General features: G+C 46.6%; 2 protein-coding genes across 2 annotated transcripts in view; both read left to right on the top strand.

The window, feature by feature from the left end:
- Atf3 (Activating transcription factor 3) overlaps positions 1–6,786 on the top strand; it is a 42,304-nt gene extending 35,518 nt beyond the window's left edge. The window contains exon 5 of the mRNA XM_033384357.1: positions 1,492–6,786. Coding sequence (XP_033240248.1) covers positions 1,492–3,150 — 1,659 coding nt within the window. The 3' untranslated portion in view covers positions 3,151–6,786. The remainder of the gene's footprint in view (positions 1–1,491) is intronic.
- A 4,342-nt stretch (positions 6,787–11,128) lies between these two features.
- On the top strand, positions 11,129–14,204 carry LOC4815869 (ATP-dependent DNA helicase DDX11). Its single transcript, XM_001355423.3, has 3 exons — positions 11,129–12,983; positions 13,046–13,243; positions 13,298–14,204. The coding sequence occupies exons 1-3, from the start codon at positions 11,220–11,222 to the stop codon at positions 13,919–13,921; spliced, it is 2,586 nt and encodes an 861-aa protein (XP_001355459.2). The 5' UTR covers positions 11,129–11,219; the 3' UTR covers positions 13,922–14,204.
- The last annotated feature ends 842 nt before the right edge of the window (positions 14,205–15,046 follow it).

The following is a 15,046-nucleotide window of genomic DNA, read 5'->3' as shown; positions in this document are numbered from 1 at the left end:
CGGAGGAGGGCGACCAGCGGCTATGCCTGCGACGGCAGCGGAGCAATTATTCCACATGTCGAACCGAAAACGAAAACGAAAACGAACCCCGAACCTCCCGCTCAAGATCCGTTGACAATGTGCGGAGTGATGACCATCTGTTCCTGCTGCTGCTTCTGGGGCTGTGCCATAAATGGATCTCCTCCACTCCATAAAGCCAGAGTGCAAGTTTGTTGACGAGGTTTTTGTTTTTGTTTTGTTTTGTGGCTGCGGCCCACCCACTGCTCTGCCGATTGCACTTGTTTCCAGCGAGAGAGAGCGAGAGAGAGAGAGAGGGAGAGAGGCCAGGGAGAGATTTTGTTTTCGGGGCCAGAGACTAGGGCGTGGCCCTTGGGCATGTCGCAGATTTCTATCTTTTTCACTTAAATTCATATTTATAATTCATGCCAAAAAACAACCCGAAAACAGAACCGAAAACCAAACCCTAAACCCAAAATCGCAACAGAAAAGGTCGTCTGTGTAAATCACAAAACAAAACAAAGAAAATGCCGCTAAAAAATAAAGATTATCGCAGTGCAAGATCCAGAGAGCTCGGACCCCAGACACAGGCACAGACCCAGACCTTGCCCCTCCACGAGAAATCGTGCCACAATGTGTGACGCAACGGGGGAATGCGACCACAGCTGTCAACGGAATCGAATCTCTGTCTCGTGTGTGTTGATTCGATTCGTCACATGGCGAATCGCTACCTGAGGCCTGAGGCCTGAGTGCTCTCGAGAAAACTGTGTCGATCTCTCCCCACCAGCCGAAAGGATCGGCTGGGATTACTCAAGAAATCGCCAGAAGTGTGTGGAGACACCTAGAGACCGATAAGATTAAACGAATGATTGCGAGTCATGTGAATCATTTATCTTGAGCGAGGGGTGCTCTCATTTCCGTAGAGGTCAGCCATAGATCGCCCCTTCTACCTCTCTCACAGAGGAGCTTACCAATGAAAAGGAGTTACGCTTATCCAGAGGGTCTCTTTTTTTCGTATAACTCAGTCGCATCATTCGCCTCTCTCTTTTGCTGTAGAGATCATTCATAGATCTCTCTCTCTCTCTCACAGAGTGGCTTGGCAGGAGAGGGAAGTTTCTCCCTCTTGCCCATAGAAATCACCCTTAGCTCTGCCATAGGAATGTGTCTCTGGCTTTCTTAGGCCGAAGGAGAATCTTCTATCGGGTGAAGGTGGGTGAAGGTGTGGGGGAGTCCCCCAGAGAAGTGTGTGCCTCTGCGAGAGATCTCGAAATGCCAAAGAGTGAGGCCTCCAAATGTGCGTGCCTATCTGTGTGTCTGTCTACCCCAGGGGGGGTGGGGGGTCGTTCAGAGTTGCTTGAGCAATGCTTTTGCCTTCTTTGGCGTCGCCTAACCGATATGGCGATTGGTGACAAGACAACAATTTGTGTTGGACGAAGGACGTTTGAAAAGACCCGCTCTAACCCGCACTCGTTGTTCCCTCTGTTTCGTTCACAGACAAAGTCGCAGCTGATCAAAACCGGCCTGAAGCTGGCCATCCAGAGCAAGCGCAAGCTCTCGACCTGCGACTCGAGCAGCGGCTCGGAGCAGCCCCAATCGAAGTGCTCCCGCAGGAGCAGCAGCATGAACAACAGCAGCAGCAACAACAACTGCAACAACACCAGCCACAGCTACAGTCTGAACGACGACGATTGCGAGGAGTCCAGCGAGGATGAGGACAGCGAGACCAAGTCCACGCCCAAGGGCCTCACGCCCGAAGACGAGGATCGGCGGAGGAGGCGCCGGGAGCGCAACAAGATTGCGGCCACCAAGTGCCGCATGAAGAAGCGCGAGCGCACGCAGAACCTCATCAAGGAGTCGGAGGTGCTGGACACCCAGAACGTGGAGCTGAAGCAGCAGGTGCGCAGCCTCGAAACGGAGCGCCGCAAGCTGCTGGAGATGCTCCAGAATCACGCGAATGCCATGTCCCAGGGCTGCCTAAGGACCGGCGGGTGCCAGCTGCCTGCCGCTCTGCTACAGTCGCCTGCACAGAAGTATTTCCCGGAATTGGAGCTCGAGGGCCAGTCGTCATCGGAGGTCAACCTCACGGGTTCCATCTCTGGTTCAAGCTCGGGCTCGGGTTCCATCTCTGGCTCTGGTTCGGTGTCGAGCAGCAGCTCGTCTTCGCAAAGGATGAGCATACCATCGATGGCGACATTTAAGTTTGGCTCCAAGAGAACGGCCATGGCAGCAGCAGCAGCAGCGGCAGCACAGGTCCAGCAACAGCAGCAACAGCAGCAGCAGCAGCAGCAGCAGCAGCAGCAGCTCCCCAATGGCTACTGCAAGCCGTCACCCAGTCCCCAGGAGTTTGAGCATGCAGGATACCTCAGTTCTCCCAACCAGCAGCAACAGCAACAGCAACAGCTGCATCAACAACCCATGAATCCCGCCAGCAGCAACGAACAGCAACAGCAGAGCAATGGCAGCAGTCTCGTTGTAAGCAATCAGCAGGTATCCGATTACGTCCCCAATTGCGATGGCCTCAGCCTTGCATTGGGTCTAGCATCGTTGCCACTGCCACTGCCACTCCTGCCTGCCAGCACACCAACCAGCAGCAGCTCCTCGAGCAGCAACAGCAGCAGCAATCAGACCGGCTCGGCCGCCTCAACGCCCACCAGCAGCGCCATTGAGTTCGTGAAGAACGAACTGGTGGACGCGCAGAGTCCCTACACCACGGCCCTCAGTGCGGAGCGTTTCTTGTTCGAGCCGAGCGACGGTTTTCCGGACATCAAGCATGCCGTCAGTGTCCTGCCCACCAGTGACATCAATAGCCTCAATATGGCCAGTGTTGTCCATGCAAACAGTGGCGGGGGAGGAGCGGCAGGACACCAGCACAACAACCAGCACATCTGCCACAACCACCATAACAACAACAATAACAACAACCTCCTGGTGGACTTTCATCACGGCCTCCAGAACAATGGCCTTGGCGTGGGCGTGGGTGTGGGCGTTGGGGTGATGACGCCCTCCTGCTACGATGACGAACAGCTGCTGCTGATGAAGAACGGCTGCTTTTCCAACGATCTGTTGTCCCAACTGGCGGGCGATGGCACGGACTATGTGGATCTGGATACCGGTGCCGCTGCCTTCCTGACCAATGGGGGCTGCCTGGCGTGAGGGCGGGCCCAGCGGGCATCGGCACCGGCAAGCGCAAACGCACACGAACGTGATCGCGATCGCGATCGCGATCTCCTGCTACTGGCCTTCGATCAGGATGGTGGCCAGGAGGGGGAGCAGCAGCAGTCGTCGTCGTCGTCGCACAGGCCGAGCAGCAGTCCGCAGCAGCAGCAGGATGTAGAGATGGAGCTGGAAATGGAGCTGGAACTGGACGAGGAGGAGGATCCAGCCTGGACACATGTTGATTATTGGTGTTAGGTGCTGGATCCTGTACCTTGATGTATATTTTTTAGATGCTACTCATCGACTAAGCAGAAGAACAGATAGAAAAGCTGAAGCCGCAGTCCCCAAGGACGCACTGAAACATTACCCCTTTGAATGTCCTTGAAGTTCTGTTTGAATTTCCCTCAAAGTACCCCTAAATTGTCCCCTAAAATTATCCCCCAAACAACAATCCTTTGACACCTTTTCCCCGCCCTAATTCCCAATGATGCCTTTTTCCCGCCGTTAATCGATCCGAGTTCTTCCAGAAATAAAAACAGCAGAGTATCCCTGATAACCCATGCCCCTAAGCCTCGAATACCCCCCAAAACCCTGATCCCCCATCGTGCATGTCCGCCTGGAGCGGCGTCCAGCCTGTGGCTTGACTACCTCATGAAGCAAAGAAAGCAGAAAACAGAAAACAATTTAATTAACACTTTAAACCTATCATTAAACAATCAGTTTTAGGGAGAGTGAACGAGAGAGGAGTAGAGGAATAGGAGAGTAGGAGTAGCAGTTAGAGAGGAGAGAATCACTTGCATAATTGTACATAACCCAACTTTTTTGATACGAGATAAATCGATAACATTCCATTGCAAGCGTAAGAGAGCAAAGAGAGAGATAGGGAGAGGAAAAGAGCAGTGATCAACTGCTAGCAGTCACACACACACATCCGCATCAGTAATTATTAATTTTAATTTTTGTTCAATTTCCTCCTCCATTCTCTAAGCGTTTGTCCTTTGATTTTCTTGGTCCTTTGATCCTTAAACGAAATGCCTTACAAGTTATAAAACATTTATATATATTCACATGAAAAGAGAGATTAACGAGAGGAACGAGAAGGATGTTTTTTCGATTCGGAAAGCGCATGCGATATATTTGACGACGTTTGATATTTTTTTGTCTAAAAAACACTCTAGCCTTAGTCAGTGATAAAAAACAACCCCTATATATACAGTCGATATATATATATATACATGTACGATATATACATTTTTGTTTTTTTTTTGTGTCCATATTTTGTAAGCTAACTTTAATGATAAAACAAAAAAAAACAACAAAAAAACAAGAAAACAAAAACAAAATGTTGCCTTAATCAAAAAAAAAGAACAAAATTTTAAATAAAAAAACAAAACTTTCTATTTGACAAAAAACTAAATTACTAATCCAACACTTTGTTAATTCTTTTGCAACAAAAACAACTAATCTACAAACAAAAATGATTATTAAAAACTATATATACATGCAATGAGCGGAAGCGGAAGAGAGAGAGAGTGAGAGAGGAAGAGGTATACTTGTAGTCTATAGAACGATCGAATACTTCGATGACCACTAAGTGTTGCTAAATACTGCAAAAATCCTTCAAAACTTGCGCCTTATTACAGTTTAATGAAAGAAAGAAAGAAAAAACAAATGTGAAACTTTTTGTAAATGATATATTATTATATATACTATATATAGGATATACATATAGGAGACCATATGATGCCTGTACCATTTATATATGCATATACCTATGTATATTTGTGTGTGTCTATTGCCTGATCAAAAAAACGTTATACCTTTATACAGATTTAATACATATGCAAGGTTCTACATGTGTATAAAACAAAACAGCTGTGAACACCAAAAAGTGGCCTAAAGGAGCAAGATCATATACCCACACAGATAGAAAAAAGAACGGAACAGAAAAGAAAAGAAAAAGTGCTTTGTTTGTAATTTGTAATTGTAATTGCCTCGATTTGTACTAAAGAATAACCGATAAACAAAAAATAAACAACTATATCTAATATTTATATATTACTATATATGAAAAAAAAATACCAATATCTATGTCTACAACCATATGTAAATGTTTAACAGAGCTCTGCACACGCCTTTCTCTAGTTGTACCTATACCATAAATGTTATACATACATACATATATCACCATTGAACCTTGAACCTTGAGCCTTGACGCCTTGATCCATTAACCATGAACCTTTGTACACCCACACCACCCCTGTGCCCAGCCTATTTGCCTTGAATAGGTTTGATTGTTAGAGCATCCAAAGGAGTCATGACTTTCCCCCAGTTCCCGAAGCGAAGGTGTGTTCGAAAATGGGAAGAGAGTTACCTGAGAACATTTGAAATTAAGCAAAAACTTTACCTCACATACGACACACAAAACCCTATATAGAGGATCAGTGCAGAGACTCCGACCGCTCCACTCGCCCACATACGATATTATGCTTTGATCCAAGCTTCCAACCAAAACAGAAACAGACTCTCAGGTGTAGCGAGTGGAAGGAGCTGCCTACCTCGGCAATGTTAAATTTAACTGTAAAACCACACTGTAAACTTAAACTGTAAACTGTAAATGTAATGCAAAGCTGTAAAATCGTAACTATAAATGGCTATTATGCAATCAAAAACTCCATGATCAGCCCATGATAAACACCCCTCCCAGAAGATGGATGTGGAGGAAAGAGTTCTTCGCTTGTAAATTGTTTTCTTTTTTTTTTTGTACCCATTTGTTTATTTTGTTTTTCGATTATTAATCGATATCTAATACATAGAATACATATAATACATATAATATGACATACATATATGGCCTAAAAATATGCTGAGTTTTGTATGCGTTTTGGGGTCTGCCTACAGCTGCGAAATGAGGGGGAGAGGAAGAATAGACATATAGCATCATCAGAAATAGAATCAGAATCATCACCTCATTTCACCTCAACGACTTACCCACAGACCTTTGGATACTGACCTCTGACCTGGAACTGGACCTTGACTTCATTCTCTAGCTTTTAGTTTGTAGGCTACACACAAGAACGATTTTGTTTGCTGTTTGTTGTAACAAAAGAAAGCGCTACAAAAGTACCTGGACATAACAAATTTAACGATCCACGATAAATATCGATATGCGATAGCGATCAGTGTTGGTTAAGTGTTTAAACATAGAGCCCCCTCCCCCATAGAGTACCAGCTGCAGGCAGAACCGCAGAGCCACAGAACACCGAACACCCAAAAGAACTTCCCATTGATTGTATAGATTATAGAGCCATATGTATATTGCTTAAAGATATTTAAAAGATATATAAAGTTAAAGATCCAATGTAATATATGTGTCTGTCTTTCCACCACCAGCCCCACAAGAGAAAAAACAAGCAAAAAAAAACAAAAAGAAAACTCCCACAAACTGTGCTAAAAAAAAGAGAACCCCTAAGAAAGAAAGAAAGAAAGAACGGACGATAAAGAGAGAGTGTTGTTATTTGAAAAGAGAGTCCCAGATGTTATTTGTGTGGTTTTGACCAGAGCAAAACCGTACGAGAAATAGATCTAGCCGACTACTACTACATATAAGAAGAGAGCAAAAAGAAGAACAATCCAATCCAAACCAATCAAGCAAAAAACAGAAACCCATGTGTAACTGATAAACTATAATGCAAACCCTGACAAAACGCAGCTCCAATGTGTATCCTGTATCCGTATCTCTAACTGTCGCTGTAACTGTAACTGTAACTCTTACTTTAACTGTAACTGTAACTGTAACTGTATCTTGTATATCTCTAACTGTCTCTGTAATCCATCTCCGAACCGATCCGATCCGATCCGATCCGACCAGAACCGAAATCACACACAGAAACCACATAAAAGAACTACAATAAAAACTCAAATTTAATATCCAAAAAACTCAGTCTTTCCTCTGGGATGAAACTCTATGGTTTCCATCGGACGATCGATCTGTCGGCTACTGTCCGAACAACGTCATCTGGCCCCTGGGGGCCTGCACCAGGCGGGGGACCCAACCTCCAACCTGACCTGCCTCTGCCTCTGATTATTTACCCGAGATTATTTTCGTTCTTGGCGCGTGGCTCGGCGTGGGCGTGGGACAATCGTTTGGTTCTGCCACGAACCACGATCCGCTCCGCTCCGATCGCCCGATCACCGATCGTACCTGATCTGCATCGCTGACGCGGCTGACTTATAAACAGACGATGACATCATGTCTCTTTTTCTCTCTCTCTCTCTCTCGGCTACGCTGTGTCTCTCTTGCAAGCCTGGGATCTCTCTTTCTGTCTACCCGAGGGTGTGCGATCAGTGACTGTTCAGTTGGAGGCAGCAGGCCCCACCATCCCTCTGGCTGCTGGCTTTCTGTTCTGCTGCTCTGCTGCTCATATGCATAAGTTGAAGGCTCGATCGTTTCTGCGGCGCTTGAGATTGAGGCTGGGACTGGAGGCTGCTGCTGCTTGGGTGATTAATGCTCCCCCCGGCCATGATTAATGCCTAATTGCTTATTGAATGTCATAACAGTAATAACAAAAAGAACAAAACAACAGAACATGCCTCCAAATCCTTCTCAATGCAAAATGTGTCATAGATTGGGTCACCAATTCGATGGGCGATGATTCGATGGGAGCCTCTTGCTAGCCCTTACTATACAGCATCCGGCTCTGAAGTTAGTCATCCTACTAAAAATACTTCAGCCCCCTAACGGTTGCAGGCTCAGTCTTTGTAGGCTTAAGGGTTCGATAAGGCTTAGGGTTCCATTAATCCTGAGTTCCGATGCCCTCAAGCGAAGACAGAAACTCTAATCAACCGCGGGGCTCTGCCGGCAGCTCCTGCAGGACCTACACGTAAGAAACAGATTGTAGACTTTCTTTAAGTAGAATATGATTGAAGAACCAATGGAGGAGATATCGCGCTAAGCGTCATCAGGGTGAACCGTTTCAATGTCCAAGAAATCTGTGATATACGAAAACTGAAATACGAGGCAAAGAACCGATCCGAGCGAGCACTGCTCTGATAAATTATGGCATTTAATCGCATAAAATATCGGCAATAAATAAAAACAAAAACGCATTATCATTGAGTTAACTATTAGCAATCACAGTACAGAAACACACCGTACAGTCACAGGTACTGGTACGTTCACAGGCACAGGCACAGGCACAGGCACAATCGTGTTTGTATTTGAATTTAGATAGAGTCTTACATGTGTTGCAGCATGGGGTATTTATAGTCGTGCGTTAAGTGAAAAATTATGCCACCAAAGCCACAAAAACAACGACAAGTGCGATTGTGATGAATGGGAAATGTCTTTCGGGGGCCGAAAGGCTCAAGATTAGCGACAGTCAGTGCCCCAAACCACAGCGCGGCACACCGCCTCTGACCATCAACGTCGACCTGCTGTCTGCCAAGGTTCTCCTGCTCCGAGGCTCTTGGTGCTCTTGGTCGGTCAGTCGGTCGGTCGGTCGGTCAGTCGGTCGGTGACTCAGTCAATAAGACAGTCGCTGACTGAAGATCGTGTCGAGATTGAAAGGCATGGCCAGGTCGGGCACTGGACAGCAGGATGGAAATTTCACCATCATTAGGTGGAGTGCAGTATCTGCAAAATATTTAAAATTGAATCAGGAAAGCGTTTCGGAAAACTAAATTAATCGACTTGGTGCATATTATCAAACACACATAAGGAATCTTTATTAAAACTAAGGCAACAAATGAAACATAAAATAAACCTCTTCTATTCGAGAAAGCAATCAAGTTTTGAAAAATGCACAATGCAGAAGTTTGCATGATACAGGCATGATTTCTTTTGTCATTAAACATCAACTATTTTCATTGGAGATCATTCAATTAACGTCTTCCAAACTCGGTTTCTCCCCTTTTTAGCGTGTTTAAACATAAATTCTTTTCATTGGAGATCATTAAAGGAACTTCTCATCAACGTTGTGTCTGCCGCTTCTTCGGGCATTAAAAATAAACCATTTATTTATTCAAAAAACCTTTTGCAACTTCTGAAAACTATTTTCTTTGAAAAAACATAGATTCGCCAATATTTTCCAAATTCACAAGGGAAACTCCTATAAAAATCTTTTAGGGACTCTCAGGTCATTTAAATAATCACTTAAACTTCTTATATACTATTTGTGCGCCTAATCTTTGGACTGGCGAAATGACCCGATGCTCGACTCAAGTCTGTCCCACTCATGCATGGAGATTTGGCCCGGAATGGCCAACTTTAAATTGACATGGACAAATTCAATGGAAACTGCTATGCATCTGCGGCAGTGTTCCTGTGGGGTCTTCCAATATGTGTGTATGAGCAGCGAAAGGAAACGTAATCTGAAGGCCGAATACAAAAAAACCTATACGAATCTTGGGATTATTGCAATTCTAAAGAGTATTCTATCCTGAAATGATGATCTTTATATTTTCCTAGAAGTTCTCTAGTTTTCAACAGATAACCACGAAAATAATTTCAGACATTATTTCAGGGTCACAAAATATATCAGAATGGGCGCGCGCATGGGCAGCAGCTGTCTGCTGTCCCCCCCCCCCCCCCTACCTCCCTCCTGCGTGTGCAACCGTTGCACGCGTGTGATTAATGTGTCTGCACTTGACGCACATTCTTGACGCACACATGTACAATTTACATACTTACAACATGCCTCACGTTGATGGCAGAGCGTTTTGTCTCAGCAAATGGTCCGTAACAAACACCAGCGGGAGGCGTGGGGCAGGGCGCACAGGTAACACGTTGTACGTTGAGGAGAGAGATGAGTTGTAGTGGCACGATCGCGGGCATTATGCCGGCCCGTCAATCAGAGTTTGCCTCAGTTAATCTGTCAGTCAGTCAGTCAGTCACTGGGTCAATGGAGGTGCAGCAGAAGGTCAGGCTGCTGGTGGCGGCCCGTGAGCAAAGCTCGACCTTTTGTTTGTGCAACGCCCACGTGAACGGGAGAACGGGACAACACGAGGGTAATATATTAATTCCAATGGATATGGATCCACGTAACACCTGAAATTTCTCGAAACTCGCGCATACCCTTTCGCAGCCGTGGCCGCCATCTTGTAATGGCGTTTAATGTGCCTCTGCGGCGGCGTCGGCTGAGATTTTAGGCATCTACAAAAAACCAATTAACGCCAATTAATAAATTAATGCACATTAATTCGCAATCAATACATTTTTTTATGTTCTTTTTTTGAATATTACCAAGCCCAACAGATTAACATAACAATTACTCATACGGATAATCTCCGGTTTTTTTACTTTTATTCGGTACTTTTAACCAGAAAAATAGTTGGCGCCAAAAAAAAGAGTGCTCGAACTGGAGAAAAATAAACTTTATTATGAATCGCCTGTGTATGTCGTTTTTCTTAATTTACTTTTTGTTTCACATCAAGTGAGAATAATAAATAAATAATAAATATAATTAATAATATATAAGTTAATTTAAATTTATAGACAATTTTCCATAGCTTCTGAATAGAGATTAAAAAAATACTATAACTTTCGATTTGCTGTTTTGAAAAAAAGCGCTAAGGCATTGCTATGGATGAACGCCGCATCCTATGGCTGTTCGATTTTCTAAAATATCAATTTATTCATATATCAATATATGAATATATATATATTGAACAACCGCCTGGGTGACCGCTCACGGTATTTTTTTGTTTTTAGTGTTTAAGGCAAAATAAAATACATGCAAGAACTTAAAAGTAGTTAACCTTGTAAATAACTTTAAGTGGGCAAAGCTGAAATATCTATATAGCTTGTAATATTCGACGGAAGATCTCAATGGCTAGTAATTTTCTACGGAATATCAAAATCGATGAAACGTATATTATACGTGTTGAATTCGTCAGTATATTTACGGTATATTTTTAAAATGAAACGGAATTTTTCTGAGGGTCGGACGATATATTTTAACGATAAATCCGTGGTCACACTGCCTACCGCACCCGCATCCGCATTGTTGCTGTTTTGGTCTTGGCGCGACATTTTGTTTTACCTTAGGGAAAATGTAAGTCCGGACATGGCCCAATACTCGCCGCGCCAGTGCCTGGCCACGCCCGGAGCCTCCGACTTTGGCTTCCCATTCGCCCCGTACGCCATCCAGGAGCAGCTGATGCAGGAGCTCTTTTCGGTGCTGGAGCGCCGACAGGTGGGCATCTTCGAGAGCCCCACGGGCACTGGTAAATCCCTGACCCTAACATGCGGGGCCCTCACCTGGCTTCGCCAGCATGAGGAGTTGGTTCGCTCTGAGCTGCTACAGCGCATCGTCGAAGTGGAAAAGAAGCTGGACCGCCTGCAGGCAGCCAGTGCCCAGGAGGAGGACTGGATCAGTGCCCAGAGTGAGTCCCGTGAGCAGCAGGTGGAACTTCAGCAACTGAACCACCTCTGCTCGTTGCTGGACAAGCGAGAACAACAGCTAGTGGTGATCAGGGAGCGAACCAAGGAAAGGAAAAAGCATCAGAAGTTCAGGACAAGACCTAAGCCCGAAGAGGAACAGCAGGTGGACAACGAGCATCCCTCCGATGCGGATACGGACTCTGACTCGGACCACGAGCTGGGCGACGGCCCCGAGGAGCAGTCCGAGGATCGCTACCGCCCCGTGCAGATCTTCTTCTGCAGCCGCACCCACTCGCAGCTTGCGCAGATCGTGGCTGAGCTGCGGAAGACCCCACACGGGGCGTGGGTGCGTTGCGTCTCACTGGGCTCCCGACAGCAGCTGTGCATCAATCCGCAGGTGCGAAAGCTCCGAAATGTGGGCCTGATTAACGAGCGCTGCCTGGACATGGCCCGGAGCAAGGCACCGGCCAATCCCAGCAAGAAATCCCGTCTCGCTGCTGGATCCGCCGCCTCGCTCAGTCGTTGTCCCTTCAAGGCGCCCGCGAAGGTGGAGAGCCTCCGGGATGTGGCTCTGTGCGAGCCCCTGGACATCGAGGAACTGGCTGTCGAAGGCACCGCATGCGGTGGCTGCTCCTACTACGCCTCCCGATCAGCCCAGGACGACGCCCAGCTGGTGCTGCTGCCCTACCAGCTTCTCCTCCAGCGCTCAGCCCGTCAGCAGCTGGGCATCGACCTGCGCGGCTCCGTTGTGATCGTGGACGAAGCGCATAACCTTCTCGACTCGATTGCCCAGCTGCACGGCTCGGAGCTGACCCGCTCCCAGCTGGAACTGGCCCGCGAGCAGGTCTCCGGCTACAAGTTGCAGTATGCGCGCCGCCTTAGCACCCGCAATCTCCTGAGCATCAACCAGCTGCTGTTTGTGCTGCGCCGTCTGCTGAAGCTGCTCGAGCCCAAGGCCGGAGCCACGTCCGTGCGGATGCTGCGCACCTACGAGCTCTCGTCCGAGGGCGACTTCGACAACATCGATCTGCACGCTCTGCTGGAGTTCTGCGGCCGCACGCGGTTTGCCCAAAAGGTGCAGGGCCATGCGACCCGGGCCCAGAGAGAGCCGCGTCCCAGCGAGAACCAGCCGCCCGGCTCCAGTCGCCAGACGCTACTGCAGCACCTGGTCACGCAGCATAAGACGCTAGGAAAGCAGCCCCATGGAAAGCGCAAGCTGGCCGAGACCCATGCAGAGGCAGAAGAGGAGCTGCAGATGGAGAAAAAGAGCAGCGGCTCCGATCAGGTTGCACCCTCCCCCATTCGGCCTTTGTTGGCCTTCATCGAAACGCTCACCAGCAATGCGGCAGATGGAAGGGTACTGCTCAATCCCCAGGCGGGAATGGTCAAGTATCTGCTGCTTGATCCAGCCGAGCACTTTGCCGACATCCTCTCGGAGGCCAGAGCGGTGAGTAGTCTTCGTTTGCGTTTATTTTATCAACTAAATAACCTTCTTACTGTCTTGTGCAGATTGTCATTGCTGGCGGAACGATGCAGCCCACGCAGGAGCTGAAGGAGCAGCTGTTCGCCCGCTGCCCAGAGCGGCTGGTGGAGCGCTTCTATAGCCATGTAGTGCCGCCGGATGCTGTTCTGCCGTTTGTCGTGGCAAAGGGACCGACTGGGGCCAGCCTCTGCTTCAGCTATGCTCAGCGTGGGACTCCCGCCATGGTGGGTGGCAACTCTTATTCCTCACTCCAGACCCACTATAATCCACTCTTACAGCTCAAGGAACTGTCGATGGTGCTGCAGAACCTTTGCAATGTCTTGCCCGGGGGCGTTGTCTGCTTCCTACCCTCGTACGAGTACCTGGACACGGTCCACACCCACCTGGAGCAGAGCGGTGGCCTGCAGAACATTGCCCGAAAGAAGCGCATCTTCCGGGAATCCTCTGGTGCCGCAGATCAGCTACTGCAGCAGTATGCAGAGGCTATTGCTGTCCCCAAAGGAGGGGCACTTCTGCTGGCCGTCGTTGGTGGAAAACTGTCCGAGGGACTGAACTTTGCCGACGACCTGGGACGGGCCGTGCTCGTTGTGGGCCTGCCCTATCCGAATCGAAATGCGCCGGAGCTGCAGCAGCGGATGCGTTATCTGGATGAGCGTCTGGGCTCCGGCGCCGGTAACGAGTATTACGAGAACATCTGCATGAAAGCGGTCAACCAGTGTATCGGTCGCTCTGTTCGCCACATCCGGGACTACGCATGTGTCTTTCTACTCGACGAGCGCTATGCCAGCGCCCGGATCCGGGAGAAGCTACCGGAATGGATAGCCCGACACATTTTCGAGCCCAACGGCGTTGCATTTGGTGCTGTCCAAGCACGCACCGCCCGCTTCTTCAAAAACAGATGAAGCGCATTTTTGTTTATTTCTTAAATCGGAGATCTAATTTAAGAATTTAATTTATTTAAATATATACACATCGATTAATGGCGGAAAGTGTTTCTACCAATCGAATGCGATTAGTTCTTAGAGATGTGCAGATGTGACTCCATGTTTCCAAAAGAGGGAGCCCAGAGTTGTCCCTACCTAACATCGAATGTACCGTGTATTTACAAGACTTTTCGCTCTAGTGGTGGGTTCCCATAATTTTCGTGATGATATCCGCAAATTATATTTTTACTCTTTAGACTTATATTTTGTTACTTTATTGAATAAAGGATACGGTTTGAATTTACTTCTGTGTTTTCAGACAAAACGTTCCATTTTTAGGTGCTCCCGTTTTCGCAAAATTATTTCACATATTATCATGTCATGTTAAACGCACAATTAGTGTATTGCGAGCGCAAAATCCTCTTTTATGTGTAACATCTGAATCATTGATAGCTAAATCGGGCTGCGTCAGCTGTTTGCCCGAAAACTCAAAGTATTGTTGCATTAACCAATTATTTCAAAAAACAAATTTCAGGTTTGGTAAAACAAAAACTTTTTATAAAATTAGTTATCAATTTTTTTCTAATGCACTTACATATGTAGAAATCGTGTAGAACTTCCAATTCGAGCGATGTCATAGGCCACATCGAATACCAATTCCTGATCAGCATCAATCCTGCCATCAATATCTCAATTATTTGAAAAATGTCGGAAAAAAAGCATGTCAAAAAGTAAACAACGGAGGTTTTTCAAACTGGCGCTTCCATGGGGCTGATATGAAAAAAACACCTTCAGGTGTCGCTTTTGGTAATTACACCAAAATGTAGTTAATATGTGGCAAATGTGTAGCTTACATGTCGTTACCGTGTCAAGAAATAAATTTAGTGGAAATTGTTTTTGCTTAAATCTTATTTTATAAGCAGTGCAATAAAGATGAAAACTTAAATTAAACCAGTCTTGTAGGAAATCGATTTGAGAATCGGATAAAATTATAAGTTCCGACATGAGGGTCTTAACTAGCTAGTAATATTCCACAGAATATCCAAAACGAGGAATATGTACAATAGAACTTGAATTCGTCCGTATAATTACGGTATATTTTTA

The sequence above is a fragment of the Drosophila pseudoobscura genome, chromosome X, assembly GCF_009870125.1.
Source record: "Drosophila pseudoobscura strain MV-25-SWS-2005 chromosome X, UCI_Dpse_MV25, whole genome shotgun sequence".
Taxonomy (NCBI): domain Eukaryota; kingdom Metazoa; phylum Arthropoda; class Insecta; order Diptera; family Drosophilidae; genus Drosophila; species Drosophila pseudoobscura.
This window is presented reverse-complemented; position numbering and strand designations above follow the sequence as displayed.